Genomic DNA, 20,774 nt, shown 5'->3' on the forward strand with positions numbered 1-20,774 from the left:
TGTAGTTTCACAGTAGATACTTGTCTTAATTGTTCGTATCGCAATCTATAACATGTTGCTTTCTTATGTTATTCGGGGAAAAAATGTTGCACAACAACACATTGTTTCGAACCGCAACTGTTATCAATTATTCTTGATTGCAATTCGGTGAACTTCAAGAACTGTATATAGTATTGTTGGTGTAAAATTGATAACAATAAACTCATTAAAAGAACATCGAAACGATTATAAAGCATTTGCCACGACAAAGAAAATAGAGGAAGAAAAAAAAAACCACTCATGTTACTTCAGAAGCTTCGCAAGAAATTCAGGAAATTGTGTAAGACGTCTGTAGGAGTGACAAGCGATGCTCAGTAAATCTAGTGGAAGAATTAATATTATTTTAACCATATAGATGGAAGAACGTTTAGGATGTTCCATCTTCCCGTTGTGTATAGTAAACATTTACCGTTATTCCAATGAACTTCTGTCACTTTCGTTATTGCAAATAGTAGAGCCATCGGAATACTGGATTTTATTTGTAGAAGAATATAACCTACCGAAAGAAAATAGAGGAAGAAGAAAGAAAACAAAAACACTCATGTTATTTCAGAAGCTTCGCAAGAAATTCAGGAAATTGTGTAAGACGTCTGTAAGAGTGACAAACGAGGCTCAGTAAATCTAGTAGAAGAATTAATATTATTTTAACCATAATGAGATGGAAGAACGTTTAGGATGTTCCATCTTCCCGTTGTGTATAGTAAACATTTACCGTTATTCCAATGAACTTCTGTCACTTTCGTTATTGCAAATGGTAGAGCCATCGGAATACTAGATTTTATTTGTAGAAGAATATAACCTACCGAAAGAAAATAGAGGAAGAAGAAAGAAAACAAAAACACTCATGTTATTTCAGAAGCTTCGCAAGAAATTCAGGAAATTGTGTAAGACGTCTGTAAGAGTGACAAACGAGGCTCAGTAAATCTAGTAGAAGAATTAATATTACTTTAACCATAATGAGATGGAAGAACGTTTAGGATGTTCCATCTTCCCGTTGTGTATAGTAAACATTTACCGTTATTGCAATGAACTTCTGTCACTTTCGTTATTGCAAATAGTAGAGCCATCGGAATACTGGATTTTATTTGTAGAAGAATATAATCTACCGAAAGAAAATAGAGGAAGAAGAAAGAAAACAAAAACACTCATGTTATTTCAGAAGCTTCGCAAAAATTCAGAAAATTGTGAAAGACGTCTGTAGGAGTGACAAACAAGGTACAGTAAATCTAGTAGAAGAATTAATATTATTTTAATAATAATAATAAATTACATTAATATAGCGCCTAATACAGCGTGTCTAAGAGCTTTACAAAGTATGAAAAAACAAAGGAAACCAAGGAAAAAAGGAAACTATGAATCAAACAGAAATGTTTTAAGTTGTTCCTTGAAAATACTAAGATAGGGAGAGTCACGAATGTGAAATGGGAGTTCGTTCCAAATTGAAGGCGCAGCGACAGAAAAGGCACGGTCGCCATAACGTGTGCGGGTACGTTGACCAGGAGTTAATTGCAAATGCGCATGATAGGAAGAGCGAAGCTAGCGAAACTGTAGTTGACCGCGCAAAGGAATAAGTAGGTCAGTGATATACTTAGGGGCAAGGCCGTTGATCGCTTTGTAGGTGTGAGGTAGTAGTTTTAACTGGATGCGATGAGAGACGGGAAGACATTGCAATGAACGGAGTACTTGGGTGATGTGATGAAACTTTTTAGTGAGTGAGACTAGGCGCACAGCAGCGTTCTGAATTCTCTGAAGGGGAGCTATATGAGAAAGTGGCAAATTCACATACAAACTGTTGCAGTAATCCAGATAGGAGGAAACAAAAGCGTGAACCAGTCGTTCAGTTGAGCCTTGATTTAGATACCTCCCGAGTTTACCAATTTTGTAAATACTATACGCAGCTGAACCAAAAGTGTTCTGAATATGTTTTCGCACTCGAGTTTATCGTCAAGCAAGACACCAAGATCACGTGTATTTTCGGAAGGAGTTATCACATTTTTACCAACACTGACGTCAGGTAGGTTACTCTTATCTCTAAACTGGGAGGTGACGTGGATGACTTTGGTCTTTGAATCGTTAATGAGTAAACTGTTGCAAGTGGACCATTGCTTGATGTCAGCGATACAATTGGAGAGACTGGTTTAGACTTGTATCATGATCATTTTGTTTCATGATAATGTAAAGTTGCGTATCGCCAGCATACATAACGTGTTGAACACCCTTATGTGAATCGAAATGATGACTTAAAGGACCAATATACAAAATGAATTCAAGTGGTCCAAGGACAGGTATTAGGTAAGGAGACGAAAGAGAATCTTTTACGACGATAGTTTGCTTTCGGTCTTCAAGATAGGACTCAAGCATCTTTATAGCCGATCCAGTAATACCGTAGCTTTGCTACAAACTTTTAATGACGATTTGCTGGTCAATTATGTCAAAAGCTGACGAGAAGTTAAGGAAGACGACGACGACAGCCTCAAGACCTTTATTAATAGCAATGAGCATATCGTTGTAGATTTTGATGAGAGCAGTCTCAGTAGAGTGGAAACTACGATATGCCGATTGCATCATAGAGAAAAGCCCACAGTCGTGTAAATATATACGCAATTGCGCAGTAGCAATTTTCTCTAAAACCTTCCCGAGAAACATTAGTTTGGCAATGGGTCTGTAATTATCTACAGTGTAAGTCATTATTTTTCATGATTTCTTTAATAGTGGTTAAACATGGGCCACTTTTAAAGGTTCTTGAAATGAACCCGAAGAGAGAGAAATATGTATAATGTGAGTAATGTACGGGTGAAGAACGTCAGTACAAGGTTTCACCAGTAAGGTAGGTATATGGGTCCAGTTTGCCGGATTTTGAAGGACACTCCATGATAGTCTTGCGTATTTGACTCTCAGTGACAAGTTCCAAGGAGGTGAATTCACTTTTGCAATCAGCACCCACGTCGGGGAGAACAACTAGACTTGAGTTTTCAAGACTGGTGGTGACTGTGTTGACTTTGTTGAAAAAGAAGGCAGCAAAATCGTTAGCGCATGCCCCATTGGACTCGTGGTTTGAAAGGACTGGATCAGACTTGACAGTGGACAGCCTTCGTACGAAATGGAAGAGGTTCTTGTTATCGCAAGTAGTGATTTCTGCTGTTAGATATTCTGAGTTTGCTTCCCCAATTAAGTGGTAACAGATACAACATTGCTCACTATACAACTGTCTATGGACCTCTAACCCTGTTTTAATCCAAGTGCGCTCAGAACGTCGTCGCCTCCGCTTAGATTCCCTAATGTCTTCTGTATACCAAGGAGAATTTGGTCTCAGCGAAACACATGAGGTCTTGACGGGGGGTGATTGTCTATCAGTTGGCGGTGAGAGGATTCATATTGCACAATTACATCAGATGGATTCGATAAAACAACAAATACATATTCCATCTTTTTCTATAGTTTGCCCTGATAAAAATCCCCTCGTATTCTGCATCAGTCATTAATTTAAATTTTAAAAAAGACGTTTATATGGAGTATATTGAGACTACGAGGCTAATCGATGGAAGGCTAAACACCACGTAACGTTTACGGGGTGCTTGAAATTTACCAATTTTTATGGCGAAAGGAGCATTTATCTGCACAGGATTGTATTCAGTAACTTATTTATTGTATAATACATCCAATATCATGTCTCAATAAAAAAGTAGAAGAGGCAAACCATCAAAATCAGCCACAACATCTTTACCCAAAGGCGTACGTGCTTTGACTGAGCGTGTTGGCCTATTGCGCTACATATCTGAGGAGCCCAAGGTTGACGAGGATTTAAGTGATATAGATGTAGAAGGAGGTTAGAAGACTTCATTAGAGGAGTTCCAACAAACTGTGGCAGATGCCATGAAAACTATATAAGCCTCGATCTCGAACCTGGATAAAGACTTGCGCATATCTGTGGAATTTCAGGCAGAACGTATAAACAAATTAGAATTAAAGATGGCGGCAAAAGAAAAGGAATACGAGGATCTTTCCCGTAAAATCACTCGCTTGGAGCAGACAATATAATCCACCGACACCGAAGTTAATAAACAGGAGAGGATGGCAAGAAGGAACGACTTTCGTATTGTGGAGATTCCTTCAACAGAAGCGGGGGTATGTGAATACATAGTCAAAACAACAGTACTTCCTTTGTTTACGGACATTCCCGAGATATTAATCGAGCGGTGTCATAGAGACGGACGAAGCAATGAGGAGATATCGCCACACATTCTAGTCCGGTGCCTTTCAAATAGAGACAAGATCGCTATCATGAAAGCCAGACGAACGACCTAGCAGACCAGTCATTTTTCATCGTCGATGATCTAACAAAAATCGATCTGACTGGAAAGAAGATTTGGGCGCCTAAAGTCAGCGATCTGTACAAGCAAGGTACCAAACTTAGTTTTATCGGAGGAAAATGGAGAGAAGCTTCGGGAAAGTCATACCAGTTCTGAGAACTTTTGATTGTTTCTTCTTAATTTGGACAACTGGGTCAATTTCGCTAATTTAAAAATGAATTAAAAGTCCTGTAAATATGTACTACCATACTTGTTATTCTCCTTTTATTATTGACAAAAAAACTCCGCTAAGCAGTGGAGGGTGTTATTGTTGTTTAGGCTCTTCGTACAGGTTCCATATGAACCGTATCAGTTGGATAGACGTTCACCCATTTGGGGTTTACGTCCTGGCCAATTGTATAGATATTTTCTTTTTTGTTTTGTCTACTCGTGTTTTATTTTCTCTCTTCTGTCTCTTCTCTACGCCATCAGTTATAACATTAGATTAAATAAGGTATTTGCAAAAGCATTTTTCATTCAAATGTTATACGCTTTTAGTCAAGCAAGCAGCTTATTCAATTTTTATTTCTAAATGGCTGACTTGAAAATTTGTTCCTATTTAGTTCGTGGAATTCGGCAGTTTAAGAAAAGGCGTAAGATTTTTTGCATACAGGCGAATTGATGAAAGACATATTTATTTATTACAAGAAACTCATAGCACCCCCAGTGACGAATCTTATTGGAAAAATGAATGGGAAGGTCATATAATTGTTTAGTCATGGGTCATCTTGTAGCAAAACTGGGTGTTTGTATTCTTTTTAACCCGTCTTTAGACGTGACCATAATTCAGTGTTTGCCGTCGACTAATGGTAGATTTGTTATAGCTGAGGTAAACACTTTTGATAAAATAATTGTTTGCATCTATGGCCTAACTTAGACAGTGCTGATTTCTTTCAGGAATTATTACAAATATTGTGTAATTACTCGAGTGATTCTATTATCATGGGCGGTGATTTCAATTTCGTTCTCAACTTAAATCTAGATAAACAAGGTGGGAACTTACGAACTAACTTTAATGCTAGATCAAAATGTTTGGAAATCATGTCAACTTTAGATTTAATAGACATCTGGAGAGACAGGAATCCTTTTCAAAAAATTTTTACTTGGAGATCAAATATCTCTCCAGACATTTGTTGCCGTTTAGACATTTTTCTTATCTCGCGCAAACTTGGGTCATTGGTAACTCGTTGTTTTTTTCTCCCAGTTTGCAGTCTGATCATTTTATAGTTAATTTAAATTTATTACTGCATTCTGAAAAAAAGAGGACCAGGTTTTTGGAAATGTAATTGTTCATTTATTAAGGACATACAATACACTCAACTCATCACTAATACCATATTTTCTACTGCTATAATATGCCAGTCTCAGAATTCCTCGGCCACTTGGGAGATTGTGAAATATAAAATTCGTAATGTTTCTCTAAGGTATGGTAAAGTTAAGGCAAGCGAGCGCAGAAAGAAGTAGAAATAATTAAACAAATTTAAAAGTTAGAGAAAGAATATCATTTTACTCTCTCCTCAGATACACTTAACAAGCTAACTGTCGAAAGAAATAAACTAGAGAAATGCTTTGATTATAAATTACATTGTATTATTGTCCGTTCTAGAGCTAGATGGGTGGGACAAGGTGGAAAAAATACAAGCTACTTTTTAAGTCTTGAAAGACGTAACAAATCCTCTAATGTTATTCGTAAGTAAAAAGATCGGTGTGGTACCGATATTACTGATACCACCTTAATTCTTCGAGAACTCTTCTATTTTATAAGGATTTGTATACGAGCCAGGATAACGACAATTTTCTCTTTTGCAAAATTTCAAAATTGTTCATTGTTTAACTGTTGATGAAGCCAAACTTTGTGATGGTCCATTAACAGAGGATGAGTATAGATCTGCTCTTTTTTCAATATGTAATGGAAAAAGCCCAGGGAGTGATGGCCTTTCAGTTGAGTTTTATAATCATTTTTGGCCAAATATTAGTAACATGATCACTGATTCCCTCAAGTTTGCTTTTCAGCAATCTGCTCTCTCCATGGAGCAATCATGTAGTTTGATAACGCTTATTCCGAAACCAGATAAAGATCATACTTTGGTCAAACATTTTCGTCCAATCTTATTAGTAAATATAGATTACAAATTTTGTTCCAAGGTGTTAGCAACGAGAATAAAAAAGTACTTAACTTGATCATCGGCTCCAGTCAAACAGGCTATATTGAAGGTCGTTTTATTGGAGAACATATTCGCTGTATTTTGGACACTATTGACTATTGTAGGAAAAATTCGATCCCTGGATTTTAAAATTTTATTGATATTGAGAAGCCTTTTGATAGGTTGAATTGTGACTATATTTTGCACTGCTTACATTTATTAAAGTTTAATGATAACTTTTGTCAGTAGGTTCGTACCCTCTACGCATGTTCTGCTGCTACGGTTTGCAATAATGGTTTTGCATCTCATTATTTTGACATTACTAGAGGTATTAGACAAGCGTGTACATTAAGTCCTTATATTTTTATAATTTGTGTGGAACTGTTGGCTATGAAAATTGATGCTAATGAGACTATTAAAGGTATTTCTGTTCATAATGAGGAGCTTAAAATTCTTCAGTACGCAGACGACACAGTTTTGTTTTTAGATGGACCTTATAATTCATTAAAGGATACTTTTTTAGTTTTGAAGCATTTTGAATTGGCCTCACGACTTAAATTTAAATTTGACAAGTCCAATATTTTCTCTCTTGGTCCTTTCATTGGTCTTAAACCAAATTTTATTGATTTGTATTCGTTCAAGTGGACTGAAAGCCAAGTTACTGCTTTAGGAATCGTTGTGAGTAATGACCGTGACAGCCTTTTCAGGCTGAATTTTGTGCCAAAATTATCTCGGCTAAAGAGTATTTTGAATTTGTGATTATGTCGTGATTTAACCTCAATTGGTAAAATTATTCTGGTTAAAAGCTTTGGTATTTCCCAGTTTGTATACTTATTTCAATGCTTGCCAAATCCTCAGGATTGGTTTATCGAGCAAATGGATACTATTTTATCCAAATTTATCTGGCGTGAGACACCAGACAAGATTAAACGTAATACGCTGATTAGCTCTATCCCAGAAGGTGGGCTGAATGCAACTCATATTCAAAGTTTCATACACGGTTTGAAATGTTCCTTATACTAGCAATAACACTGCTTTTTGGAAGTTGTACTTTAATTATATTATTTATATTTATTATTATAAGGATTATGGGGCCCATTTGGTTTTTGACTGTAATTATAAGGCAGTTGATATGCACACAAATAATGTATTTATCAACGATATTTTACACGGTTGGACTCTCTTTGCTTCTAAAGATGTCATTAAATAATTTGAAAGTCAAGTGATATGGAATAATTACTACATAAAGGTGAATAATCGTATTATTTTTTATAAAGCATTGTATAACAATGGTTCATTTATGAGTAGCTTATTCAAAGGGTAATCACTCGTCCTAAGTCTATTGTTAAATGGAATGATAAGTTTGATTTAAATGAGAGTTAATGGATGTAATCTTTCAAATTCCGTTTAAGTCTTCAAGGGAAACAAAGATAAAGTATTTCCAGTATCGCTGTCTTCACCATATTTTGGGAACAAATTATTGATTATTTTAATAAAAATGACAGATAAACCTCGTTGTAATATCTGCGGAATTAATGATGAAACAATAGAACATCTTTTTTGGAAATGTAATATTAGTGCTAGCTTTAATTTTAGACGTTGAGCAAAATTTTTTCAATAGACAGTTTTTTTTCTCCAAAAAAGATGTTTTCTTTGGATATCAACTGTTATCAAAACATCCATTGAACTTCTCATTTTTTTTATAAATATTACACATTTCAGAAGAAAGTTAACAATGATTCGTTAATTATAAAGGAATTTTTGTATAAGTTCAAATTTCAACTACAAGTGGAACATTAATTACATAAGAACAAATTACGTGGGCCGTTTCCGTTCCAGACCTTAAAGGCCACTTTTAGTACTTACCCATTTTTATTTGAAGAATAGTGTTTGCTGTTATGCCATTACTGTTTATATGTATAAAGGTTTTAATGCAGAATGTTTGCGTTTATGTATTTAAGACAAAATATGTAATAAATGTTGAACAAAAAAAAAAGCTGAACAATAAATGATGGCTCAAAAAATGATCATAATAAATCAATAAATAAATAAATAAATAAATAAATAAATAAATAAATAAATAAATAAATACAATTTAAAAATGATGCAGAAAAAGATATAAATGACCTCCAAATAAATAACTTTCAAAGCACCTCATTTGAAAAAAATTGATACAATATCTCAAATCCTCTCAAAAATTATATTGGATAAATATAATAAAAATTGCCCCCTAAAAGTAAGCGTTAATAATAACAGGTCTTACAAATGAAATCTTTAATTAAATCAAGGCCAGGAGAACACTGAGAGGGGAATTTCAACAAACTAGTACTTTTTACTTAAGACTAAAATAAACAGAATCAAACCATGAAATGAACAACAAAATTAAAATCCAAAGTAAATATCCCATTGAAAAAGAGTATAATAACATTTCAAAAGAAAAAGACCAAAACAAGTTTGGTAAAAATTTAATGCCATCTTTAAAACCAACAGAAAACCCAAACCTAGAAATCAGCACTAATTATTTAATTGATAAAAAGTGGAACAAAATTCAAAACCTCAAAGAACAATTGAACTCTTCGCAACTACCATTAAAAATATCTTTACTGTCCCGACTGACCCAGTTTCAATAACCGCTTTAAAGAAGAAATAGACAACTTTGTCCAAAGAAATGCTAATAACCTTCTCCCATGCCTCAGTGGTACTTTAGATAACCATAACCCCCTTACCAAACCAATTAACCATAACGAATGGAAAAGGGCAATGAACAAATCAAAATATATTCCTCCCCTGGGAAAGATGGGGTAATGTACATAATGCTACAAACTTGCCCAGATAACTTTATAAAGCTAAATATACATCTCTTTAACAAGACACTTAGAACAGGCTATATTCCAAAGCCATGCAAACATGCTCTTGCGATACTTATAGTTAAACCAAACAAAACCATAGCTAACCCAGAAAACTACAGACCTATAAGCCTACTTTCAGCAATAGGAAAAATTTTCGAAAAAATAATGGACAACAGAATAAGAACCCACCTAGAAAGCAATAATTTCTCTAATACCTCTCAATCCGGATTCAGAACAAATAAATCTACAATAAACCCCATTGCTAGATTAACTGGAGGAATCAAAACATGATTTAAAAGTAAACTCAACACAACAGCAGTCTTCCTTAAAGCACAAAAGGCATTCGATAAAACCTGGCATAATGGTCTCAAATACAAATTATTAAAATTCATCCTCCCAGTAAATATCACCAGGCTCCTTTGTGCTTTCGGTTTATGCAAATTAAGTACAATTCCATCCATTCCGATCCTTTCATTCTTGAAGCTGGCACTCCCCAAGGCTCAGTATTTAGTCCTCTTGTATATACTCTTTGTATATAAACGACCTACCAACCAATAATGTCAGTAATACAAAAATGGGCCAATTCGCCGCCGATATAGCCATGTGGAACACATGTAAAACAGTCACAAATGCATTAAATTATTTACCAAACTCAGGCTATATAATAGAAGAGTGGTGTTACCGGTGGCGAATAGAAATAAACCCAATCAAGAGTAAATTCATAATATTCGAATACCCGTTTAGTAGTAATAAAGTAAAAACCAAACAATCAACCAATTTAATAATACAATAAATAATAGTAAAGAAACTAAAATATAAAACTCATATAAATAAAGTTACGGGGATAGCATGGAGAACCCTTAAGACTCTACGAACATTAAGTAATACAAACATATTAAGAGCCGAAACTCTCCGCAAAATCTATCATTCCAAAATCAAACCTATTCTTCTGTATGGTAGTTTCGCCTTTATTAGATCTCCGAACTTTAATAAATTAAATAGCATCCAAACTCTGCCTACCATATCTGCCTCAAAACCCCAAGATATACACCAATAAACAACTATATGAAATTGGCAAAACATCCAGCATTGATATAACTATCAAAAACTTAAACACCAAACATCTCAACAATAACTTAATACATGACCCTCTAATAAAAAATCTACGCCTTGATTATATAATATCAACTACCCACCCAAAGCTTAAATCAACCAGAATCATAAGTACCCTGGATATCCTTAAATTTAACTCGTGGAAGGAGGCCTCGGCCTTAGCAGAGGGGGCATGGTAGACTGGTGGCCCCTAAGACCTATAACAAACTAGGAACTCGGTGGCTACAGTGCTTGTGAGCTATGCAGCACAGTCACCGGGTGGGATATGAATGCTCTTTTCTCCTTAAAAGTTATCCAGCCAGGGCAGGGGCAGCCTTCCAACTCCACTTCCGCCTTCCTACAATTTTCATTGTTTTACTTAACACTTATAAAAAAAAATTAAAAAAAACACGGCTCGTCTTATACACAAACTGTTTCCTTTCTGCTAAGCATTACTTAGGTCCTTATTAAAATCGTTGCAAGATACTGATCAAAAAATACATATATCTATTAAAATATATATCTATGTGTATCTATGCATATTGTTGTATAAAAACATTTCCAAATTCTGCAGGAGCTGGGCTTAGCCCAGTTCGATCAGAGTAATGACTTTACACACTCACTAACGTCAGTCATTTTGTTATATTTTTTATTATTGTCATCTTTAATGAGGGTAGTCCTGCTCAGTGCAGAAGCACTGCTTTTTCCAGAGGAGCCTGCAAATACAAAAGACATATATAATCATTCAGCCACAGGATCCTGATGATTCCCTATGGGGAAATTGAAGGATGGTATTTGTGTTTCAGACACCTCCGTCAAACACTCGCAGTCACTTGAGGCTATCAGGTGGTTATGAATTGGGCATTATGCATTTCATCGTAAATCTTGTTTATTATGCATTCTGTCTCAAATATTGCACGAAATAGGTAGTCTTAGAGTTGTTTTTTCCCTTCAAATTTTATGTCCAATTATTTGTTTTTTCCATAGCCACACTTTCCCCGCCGCACTTTCCCCTACTTTATCCCGCCCTACTTTCCCCGAACCTCCAGCCTTGATTCTAGCTTGAGATTATAGTAAATTGAGGCATATACAATAACATATTAAAAGTCAATACCCATCATAATTCGTAGAATATTTAAAAAACAAACAAATAGTAACTAAACTCACTTGTTGAATATGGGTTATTATTATCTGGAAAAACAAAGTCAGGACATACGTAAAGTATACGTATTCGATGAATTTCAAATAAGAAGAATCTGTTGTCATTGCTACAAACCCGGATGTGTTATCAACAGATTTCATGACACTCGATACATTTCGTGGATATTTTTTTAAAGTTCAAAGAACTTCAGTCATATCCTTGACAATTGTTCAGATGATTAGTTTTAAAAGAGAGACTTATTCTTCGTCTTCATTTTCTGCAGTGGCCATTAAATTAAACTTGGAAATAAGATTATTCATTTCAATTGACTACTAAAGCTTTATGGCTTTTGTAAATGCGTTGATAATTATAATGATAAACTTTTAATAATAAAAAAAGTTACCATGAAAAGAGAGGAGGGGATTGAGGAGGGGAGGGGGATTGAGGAGAGGGAGGGGGATTGGGTATATCGAGGCCATGTAAGGGTAACTGGATAATCTTTGTTGAGCGTGAAGTATTATAAGACTAATTCTTTGAAAACCTCATGTGTCACTTTACAAAATGCTGTCACAACAGAAGGGAATTGATTACATCATTAAACCACCGTGAAACACCTTGCATTCAACCCTAACACCATTACAACATAACACCATGTTAAAAAATTACACCATGTTATACCCTTACAACATAACATCATTACACATTTACACCATTACACCCACAACCTTGGATATATCTTCCGGCTATTCGTTCAGCATCTCAAAGTTGACAAATGTTGCCAAGAGGCTTTTGACCTTTTGTAAACCATGCCAAAACAGGTATAAACTCAGTGCTGTAGCCATCAGCGAAACCCCCTCCATCCCCAGTCAGTAAACAGGTTTTGGTTTTACAAAATTGTTTTTGCGCCCCCCCCCCCCCCCAAGCACTGTTAACGAGTAGAAACATGATATGGAGCTTTATCGCCATATGAGTATAGAGAGCGCTAACGTCAACCATTGTTGTGCTATGATGAAGCATGATACTACGTATTTACTGTTAGTGAGGGGTTGGAAGTCAAACAGCCAATATTTTAACTAGCTTTTCTTCAGTGCTTGGTCACCGAAAGTGACATGGAGAATATGGCGGGAGGGGAGTGGGTTTGGTGGTAGGGGAAAAGCCCGATCGAGCAGTTAGGTTGGTGGATATATAAAGCAGAATAATATGGGGGGAAATAACAAAGGTGTATATTAAATAAAAACAATTTATTCCAAATGGAAGCATAAAACTTAAACAAGAACGAGCCAGGGCAACTGACTACATTGTCGGGGCTGCCAAAACCACCCTCCCATTAGTATCTAACCACGAAAACCCTCGATGGCTGGGCAGTTCTACGAAAGTAAACTTTACTACAGGAAGTTTATTCACAAGCCTAACAGCCACCGGGTTCCTCAACTGGGTGCCCTCCCAAACTGGGGCCCCTTCCTCTGCCAGATCCGAAGCCCCCTCCCAGTTCTTGAAGGTTGTCTAATCAGGGAGTTGTTATGTTCCATAACAACTCCCTGGTCTAATAAAGAGATGATTTATAAGAGAGGAATTTCTTTTTGCTAGGTTTTAATCACCAGATACCCTAGGAGGAGTCTTTTGTTTTGTTTTGTTTGATACACCTAAGTGATATAAGGCTTGGGGGATGGTATTGATCGCTTCGAGGAGCTTCTGCTTATACGTTAAATGACTTAAGCTCTTAAGGGTATTCAGAATCCTCCAGGCTTTCCCAGTATCAATGTTAATATGTTTCTTAAAATTGAAATTTGTAGACTAGAGAAATTCCAGGTAAACAACTTCTTCACTAGTAGGAATGGTTTTGATATTATAGTCGTCAATAATCTCTTTGGCAAAAAGGGTATTTGGAAATTACAAGTTTGGACTTTTGGTGATATATTTTGGCTCTCCATTTGTTACAGCATGTCCTAATAATATTAGTTAACCATTTGAATGGCTGTAACACAAAACTTGACTTTCTTACTACAGTGCCAGATATATAGCAAGAACCTCAGCGAAACGGATAAAGTGCGTTGATATATGGTTTTTGTGAGGGAAGTCTATGACAAAAATGTGAATGTAGCAGAGGACTGACGACTCAACACTGGGGTGTATCATTTGATTTGATTTGATTTGATTTGATTAACATTTCTGGTTGATTAGTAGTACTATTCTAGTGTGCGTCAGCTTTCCTTTTCAGTTTCATTCCTCGGATTGGCGTCAGTTTTTCTCCTTTTTATGTTTTGCAGTACTCTGTAATTTTGGATTTGTAATTTTCTGGCGACATACTAGGGGACCAAACTAGAGAGTTTGTAAGCATTACTTGTATTGGGATCACCTCATCTGGGTGTCTCTTCCCTCCAAACGGTAAAACAAGCTTATATCGTCAGATTGGAAGCTTCTAAGTTCCTGTTTTTTCCAGCCTGCTTCGCCGGGCAGAGCTAATCTTCATCTATAATGGCTAATATCCATTATCTCTCCTATTCTGACCCAGATCTCTCAAATTGGTAAATCCACCTAAACAAAGTAATAGTCTCCGGAATCCTGGCTGAAACTTCCCGAAATCCTATTGCATGGACCAAACGTATCCGTTAAGCTAACCCAAACACCCAAATATCCTCAATCAGAACCTTGAAAATATCAAATATTGATATCGCACCAGGAAATTCCGAAACTGCGAATTCTCTTCTAAAACCTGTGTCCACACGGTACAAAACTTGGCAAACCTCGCCTAAAAAAAGGGTTAACCAGTTCCTCTAAAAATGAACCTGCGGTTGTTTGTGGTCTAAACCCTGGCATTACGGACAACGAAATAAAGTATAATTAATTGTCTACAGTGCCAGATAAGAATTGGCTAAACTGCGTTGACTATTTGCGAGGGACGACATTGACTAAAATTGTTGTATAAAAGAGGATCAAGGACCAGCTTTATACCCAATCGACAAAACAAAACTTCAGGTTCCTACCTGACACTATAGTTTGAGCTCAAACGATATCGGAACTCAGACCGTTGATATTAATCTCCATTGAGGGGCCTTGGAGATAGGAAGAGGGTATCCTGACAGTATGAAGGGGGGCGGGGGAGATATTAGTTACAAAACATGTTCCACTGGAGGGTCCCATCCCGGGATCGAATACGGTGTACCTATATTTACAACAACTCCTTTTCCCTTTTGGTGATCTGTTTCTGAGATATAGTTAGATAGCTATAGTTGTGTTCGATGCTTTATATATAAAGATATATATATATATATATGGGAGGGGGGAGGGTGGAGCAGAAAGCCTGTGGGATTTGAGTTGTGTGTGTTTGCGTGTACCAACAAACTTAACGTTATTCCATTATTTTATGAATTTTAATAACTCAACCACAACTTGTTCTTTTAGATTCATATAAAGGCAACAAAGTAACCTTGCATGGCGACACCATTTCTCCTTAACATATTTGTAACACATTGTTAACACTTGAGGCCATAAAAAATCTATGTTTTCCCATAGTGTTTGCTGTTGCATCTTAGGAACTGGCCTAATGGTGTGTTAGACTAAATAGTTCAGTCAGTTTAATTGATGAACTTCAACAGTGTAAATGGTCATTCCTCAACAACTGAAAATGACATACATAGAAATTCAAACGAGATTGATATCAGTATTTTTTAACCATCTACAATATATCAATATTTATTTTGTGCCTAAAATTATCCTCTATAATCAACTATATGTGCACAGGAAAGCTCGACCTCTTTGTGTGTAAAATGACGTAACAGGGTACTTCGAAACACATTGACTCCAATGTTTTGCCGGGCTTTTGCAGAGCGAAACAGTTTCAGACTTTTTCACTTGGACATTCAATTGTCAGGGACTTTTACAAAGTAACACATGACTACTGAACATACATCTATCAGCAAAAGGTATGGCACCCTCAAAAATTCATCACAGCTGTTTTTCTTTCTATCTATATTGATCCAACTGAAGCTCCCAGCGATATTTTACTGACTGGAGTGACCCAATGCTCACTGAAATTCACCTGGAAACCTCCTCAAGACTGTCAGACACAAAATGGTAACATCACCAGTTATTCATACAAACTACAGAACGTTGATGGAGAAGAAGTGCGTAATGGAACAACGGAGAAGACTTACGTAGCTCTTGGTGATCTAGAACCGAACAGAAAATATTACTTAATGGTGAGCGCCGTCAACTCTGAAGAAACAGGACCATACAGTGAACCCGTTTGGGAGGAAACGCGTTACAGAAGTAACAGTTCTTTCACTTCCTTCTTTTCTTTAAATTGGTCTCTATTACCTTCAGTTGATTGAATGGAAGAATTTTACAAATGTGTAAAACTATTATTAATTATACTGTTTACAACTGTTTGACAGCTAAATCATCATGGACATTATATCACAATTAAGACAAATATCAGACAAATTTGATCTCATCTAAAGCCCTACCCATTTATTATATATGTGTTTCTTTGTGTGTGTCTATGTGTACGTCTGTATTAGGACCCACATGTCCTGGCAATAGTCCATTGCGGTTTGGAGGAGTCTTACGGAGTACTGCAGGCACAGTTAGCAGTCGGCCATGGGGAACTGGTCAACCTATCTTTATTCTCCCTCATCACCTCCGGAAGAATCCATTCAAAAGGGGAGGTGCAGTTATAATAGTCTGGTTCGGTACAGCTAAAAACTGTGGTGGCTCTTCAGTTCCCTGCCCAGGAAGAGTAACGGAAACTCAGGTATCAAGCGCGTGCCCGATAGAGGATGAATTCTCGCAGTGTAATGCAAGTTAGTTTTTGCTTTGTGATCGATAACATATGACAGATTCATATGAGTCGAATTTCTTGTAGTTATTAATATCTCTAATGGTTGTTAATGAGCATAAATCTTAATTGCAATAAATCATCTATGTCTGTAAGGTGATGAGCCGGGTCAGTTGGTGGTCCACTGAACTTTAATTTCAAGAATTAATGTAGTTTTGAAGCCTGAGTTGGTCTGCATAGGAAATGGAAATGGAAAATCTTAAAAATCATTCTACTTTTCTGATATATTATGCATCAAAGAGGTTTCTTTGAATGCGCAACATTAGTTATTAACAAATAAAACATTGTATTAAACCTTCGCTCGAATTATCAATTGCTTACATGGTGAAATATGGAACGAAACCCTCAGTGGTTGATGTAGCCTATATGGTCAGAGTGACTTCACTTCTGGCAAAGATCAGCATATATTGTAAGCACTTTTGATTTACAAATCACATCCAATAATTTCTCCAATTGCACATTCACTCATGTTCTGAAAGTGTCCATAATCAAATATATAAAAAGTAAGTAATGAAAGGTTAATGACCTTTGTCCGCTGAAGCTATGATGCCGTCACTCAAGAAGTCACAATAGCCCAGGTCAGCAGGCGCCCATTTGAAGTCTATTAACCTTAAGGTTTCGGATAAATTAAAAACCTATGTGGTTCAACTTATGACATGGGGACCTTAATACAATATTCATACATTAATTGTCATATTTTCCACATGGCGTATTACAGTTTCGGCCATTTTGGCATAGTGTGGTTGTTAATTAATTTATACATATATATCTCTTACTCAGCTTGTCCACGGTATTCGGATAATACCACAAAATTTAGCAAAGAGAGTAATAGTTCGTCAAATCTTCTCCTAACCTGGAGGGATTGGGACGTCACAGTTGACAGAGGTATCGGACCTATTACAGGTTACCTTCTGCGCCATGGCAAACTGGGAGAGCCTTCAACCGATATTCAGAAGGGGCTTAGCCTGCATCATCTGTTTACTGACCTCATCGATAAGCAGTGGTACTCTTTCGAAGTTATCGGAATGACGGGCACGTCAACTGTGGGTGGTGGATTATGTGACGGCTCTGCGTCATTCAAGGTTCTACACTTTGCAGGCTGTGAAGGTAGGTGGCTTCAAGTAGATGTCTATGCCAAAAATAGGGTGGACGACTGTTGATATATCAAGCTTTGGTACCCTTGGTACTCGAACGATAATTGATGACATCTGTTATGTGGCTGCTGGCTATTTATAAGATGGATTCAACTATATATATATATATAATATAACGAAAATCCACGTTTACTCCAAAAGAAAATATTATTAGAGAAAACCAGAGAAATAAGATATGACTCATAATTGACAAATAAGGAGTAAGTTTTAGAAAATATATTGGAATTTTCGGTCCCCTGGGACCTTCGTCAGCATTACTTGGCAGTCGAATGAGAAGTACAAAATGTGACACAATGAAAGTATGACGCTAGATAAGTGTAAGTTGCAATGATGGAATTAAAACCAAATAAACCATGACTATACAGTCATGGTTTACTATACAGAAAGGGCTTCCTGTATAGTCATAGACACGTTAACAACTTTATCATTTAGGGTTAGCCTCTGGGGAACAGACGGTAGACTATCAAAATAAGGCTACACACACATACTGTGGTCACAGTTTTCGTAATCATGTTTGGGCCTTTGATTCCTCTTATCCTTTATATCATCAGGAGTACCATACGTTCATGTAGAAAAAACTTTTTGGTCCATATCAAATTTAGACTGCTTCATTCCCCCGAAAAAGGCGGATACAGTATACATTCATTCTAACTGTAATGTTCTTCCCACAGTTCTAAAATGGATACATTGGTAGCCTAACACATATCGCACATATAATAAAAAAAAATAGGTACTATGTTTTAAAATGTTTCTATATACTAGTTTATTGCACGCTCCTCACCTTTGTTATTCATTATACTGTAGAAAATTCCTCAAATTGTTATTGAATTCCTTAATTCGCAATCAATTTATTTAACAAATTAAGGTTTTTTCTTGGTTCTCCTTTTATACTCTCTTGCCAGATAATCACCTCAATTTTCACCGGAATATTATTTATCTTTTAATATTTTAATAATTTCTTATATAGAACCATCAAGAAAACCAGTGAAACCAATAAGAGTGTACCTGGGAGGGACGAGCCAAACGTCACTCGAGTTTCGATGGTATAAAGCTCCACCCTGCAACATCGTGAACTACAGCCTTGTTAGTGATAACAGGATAATCAAAACAGAGATACTAGTATGCACACCTACATCTTCTATCGGATTGAATAACCTCACCGTATGCACAGAATATGAATTTCAGTTACAATTTGTCAACACCATTGGTGCAGGGCCAAAAGGTTTCGCGAAAGGAACGACGAATAGTGATAGTAAGTTGAGAATTCAAATACTTGTTCAAACAAAGTTACCCAAAAAATGGCGTAACATCACAAACTGCCAGGGTGTGTTGGGTGCCAATTAATAACTAACTCACATGTGAAAGCCCGACCAATCACGACCCGACTCAAATTCGACCTCCGCAACTCCCATCGCACAGAACCCAACCAATTATAACCCGACTCATATCGACCTTCGTCGAGTCCGCCGGACACTTCCCGACCAATCACGACCCGAATCCGCTCGATCACGACCACGACTATTTTTTACCTTCGGAGAGCCCCAGGCACACTGTCCGAACAATTACTTACGACCCGACTCTTTTCGACCTTCCTTAAAGAGGTTATGAAATGAAAAATGTTCATGTCTTAGAATGGTTTATCTATATTACTACAACACCACCCATGCACAACTTTCCGTAAATACGGCTTCAAACGCTAGAAATTTGCTGTCAAAGTATTCCCTAGAGACCTCTCGAGCTGCCACTCGTAAGAAAACGCAAAGCTGCCCACCGCAGTTCATCTGACGTCATCAAAGGAACCAATTCAGCCAAAGCCGACTCCCCGCTGTTTATCGATAGGCGTTATACAGTTTACAACATGTAACCACAACACTCTTCTCAAAAATTGTCTTCTCCCGAATCTTGCGATTCCGAGGAAATAGGACTTCACCTCTCAGGACATTCGTAAGCTTTGACTAAAATTATTTTCTTGAGGAAGAAGAGGAGGAAATAGTTTTGAGGGTGATGAAGATAATCTCGGTGTTTTTCCCTATCAATTGAGCCCCTTGCAGAAGAATTCTAAAACGATCCCGATGGCCGAGACGCGTCGCTGCCGTCCGAAGTCCCCGAGCAGAACTGTTGGACGACCCTCAACCGAAACTGGTCGGATGTCGATGATCTTGCTACTTAACTTCGTTGCGAAGCTTCTAGAATTTTGTGTCTTACAATGCAAGGAAAATGTGACATTCTGTTACAGTGCAACCCTATGGTAGTACTGGTAACATGGCCCTTGACCTAACTAATAGACGTTGTAAAACAGGCTAGCCAGTGTAATTGTATCATCCAACTGTTAAGTAATATCACAACACAACGCCAGTTTTACCACAAAAGAAAACTTGCAGATCTAGAATTGATTGTTCTAAAACCAACTGGCTTTAAGTTTTGTGCAAAATTATAGGTAACCAAAAAAAAAAATCGTCACTTGCTGTATCAAGGAGGCCTAGGCTATGGTCATAACAAGTAATTTGGCAACAGTATAGGCCTACATGCACTCATTACGTTGTGTATGTGTAGTGTTTTGAGCGAGTCGTGTTCAAATTCTTCGATTTTGTCGTCTTTTGGAAAAGCTTGCAGTAGAAATCCGTCTTTACTTGTGGTGGAGCCTGATACCACATATCGGCTCGGCATATTTAACAGTAACGAGATAAATTTACGTAAAAACAAAACTCGAAACACCAAATCTAAATTACTACGGAGCGCTGCAATAGTGTAATGTTGTGTGTTCTCAGACGTTTAAGAATGTAAACAAAGCGTCTCGTAAGTGAGCTGAGTTCCTCGACTGACGTCACGCCGCATTACCGTAAATACAACAATTTTGCGAAAGTTTTTATTACCCTTGAAGTTTTGATCGTTTATTCCTCGAGGATGCAAGCTTCGTTTGACACAAATTGGGTATCATTGGAGAGCTACGAGTACACAAAATACAATGAGAAAGATTTTTTTCCCATTTCATAACCTCTTTAAGCCGGTCGCACACTGTTCGACCAGTCACGACTTGACTTCGTCAAGTGGAAAGTCGTGGATAGTCGGACAATGTGCGTGTGCTGAAGTTTCTGTCAGTTATAAGTCCCTCCGGATTTAGTCGGTAAACCTTTACATGAAGCGTTTCCTCGCAGGCAGCTGTGGTAAC

At 36.9% G+C, this 20,774-nt stretch overlaps 1 protein-coding gene across 2 annotated transcripts in view; it reads left to right on the plus strand.

Moving 5' to 3' along the window:
* Window positions 1–20,774, plus strand: part of LOC139978217 (protein sidekick-1-like) — a 66,638-nt gene that overhangs the window by 44,553 nt on the left and 1,311 nt on the right. The window contains exons 6-7 of one of the 2 annotated variants that reach the window (XM_071988175.1): window positions 17,232–17,558; window positions 18,573–18,857. In XM_071988175.1, the coding sequence (XP_071844276.1) occupies window positions 17,232–17,558; window positions 18,573–18,857 (612 nt within the window). The remainder of the gene's footprint in view (window positions 1–17,231; window positions 17,559–18,572; window positions 18,858–20,774) is intronic. The other variant, XM_071988176.1, reaches the window with a different exon arrangement.

This window comes from Apostichopus japonicus, chromosome 13, assembly GCF_037975245.1.
Source record: "Apostichopus japonicus isolate 1M-3 chromosome 13, ASM3797524v1, whole genome shotgun sequence".
Taxonomy (NCBI): domain Eukaryota; kingdom Metazoa; phylum Echinodermata; class Holothuroidea; order Aspidochirotida; family Stichopodidae; genus Apostichopus; species Apostichopus japonicus.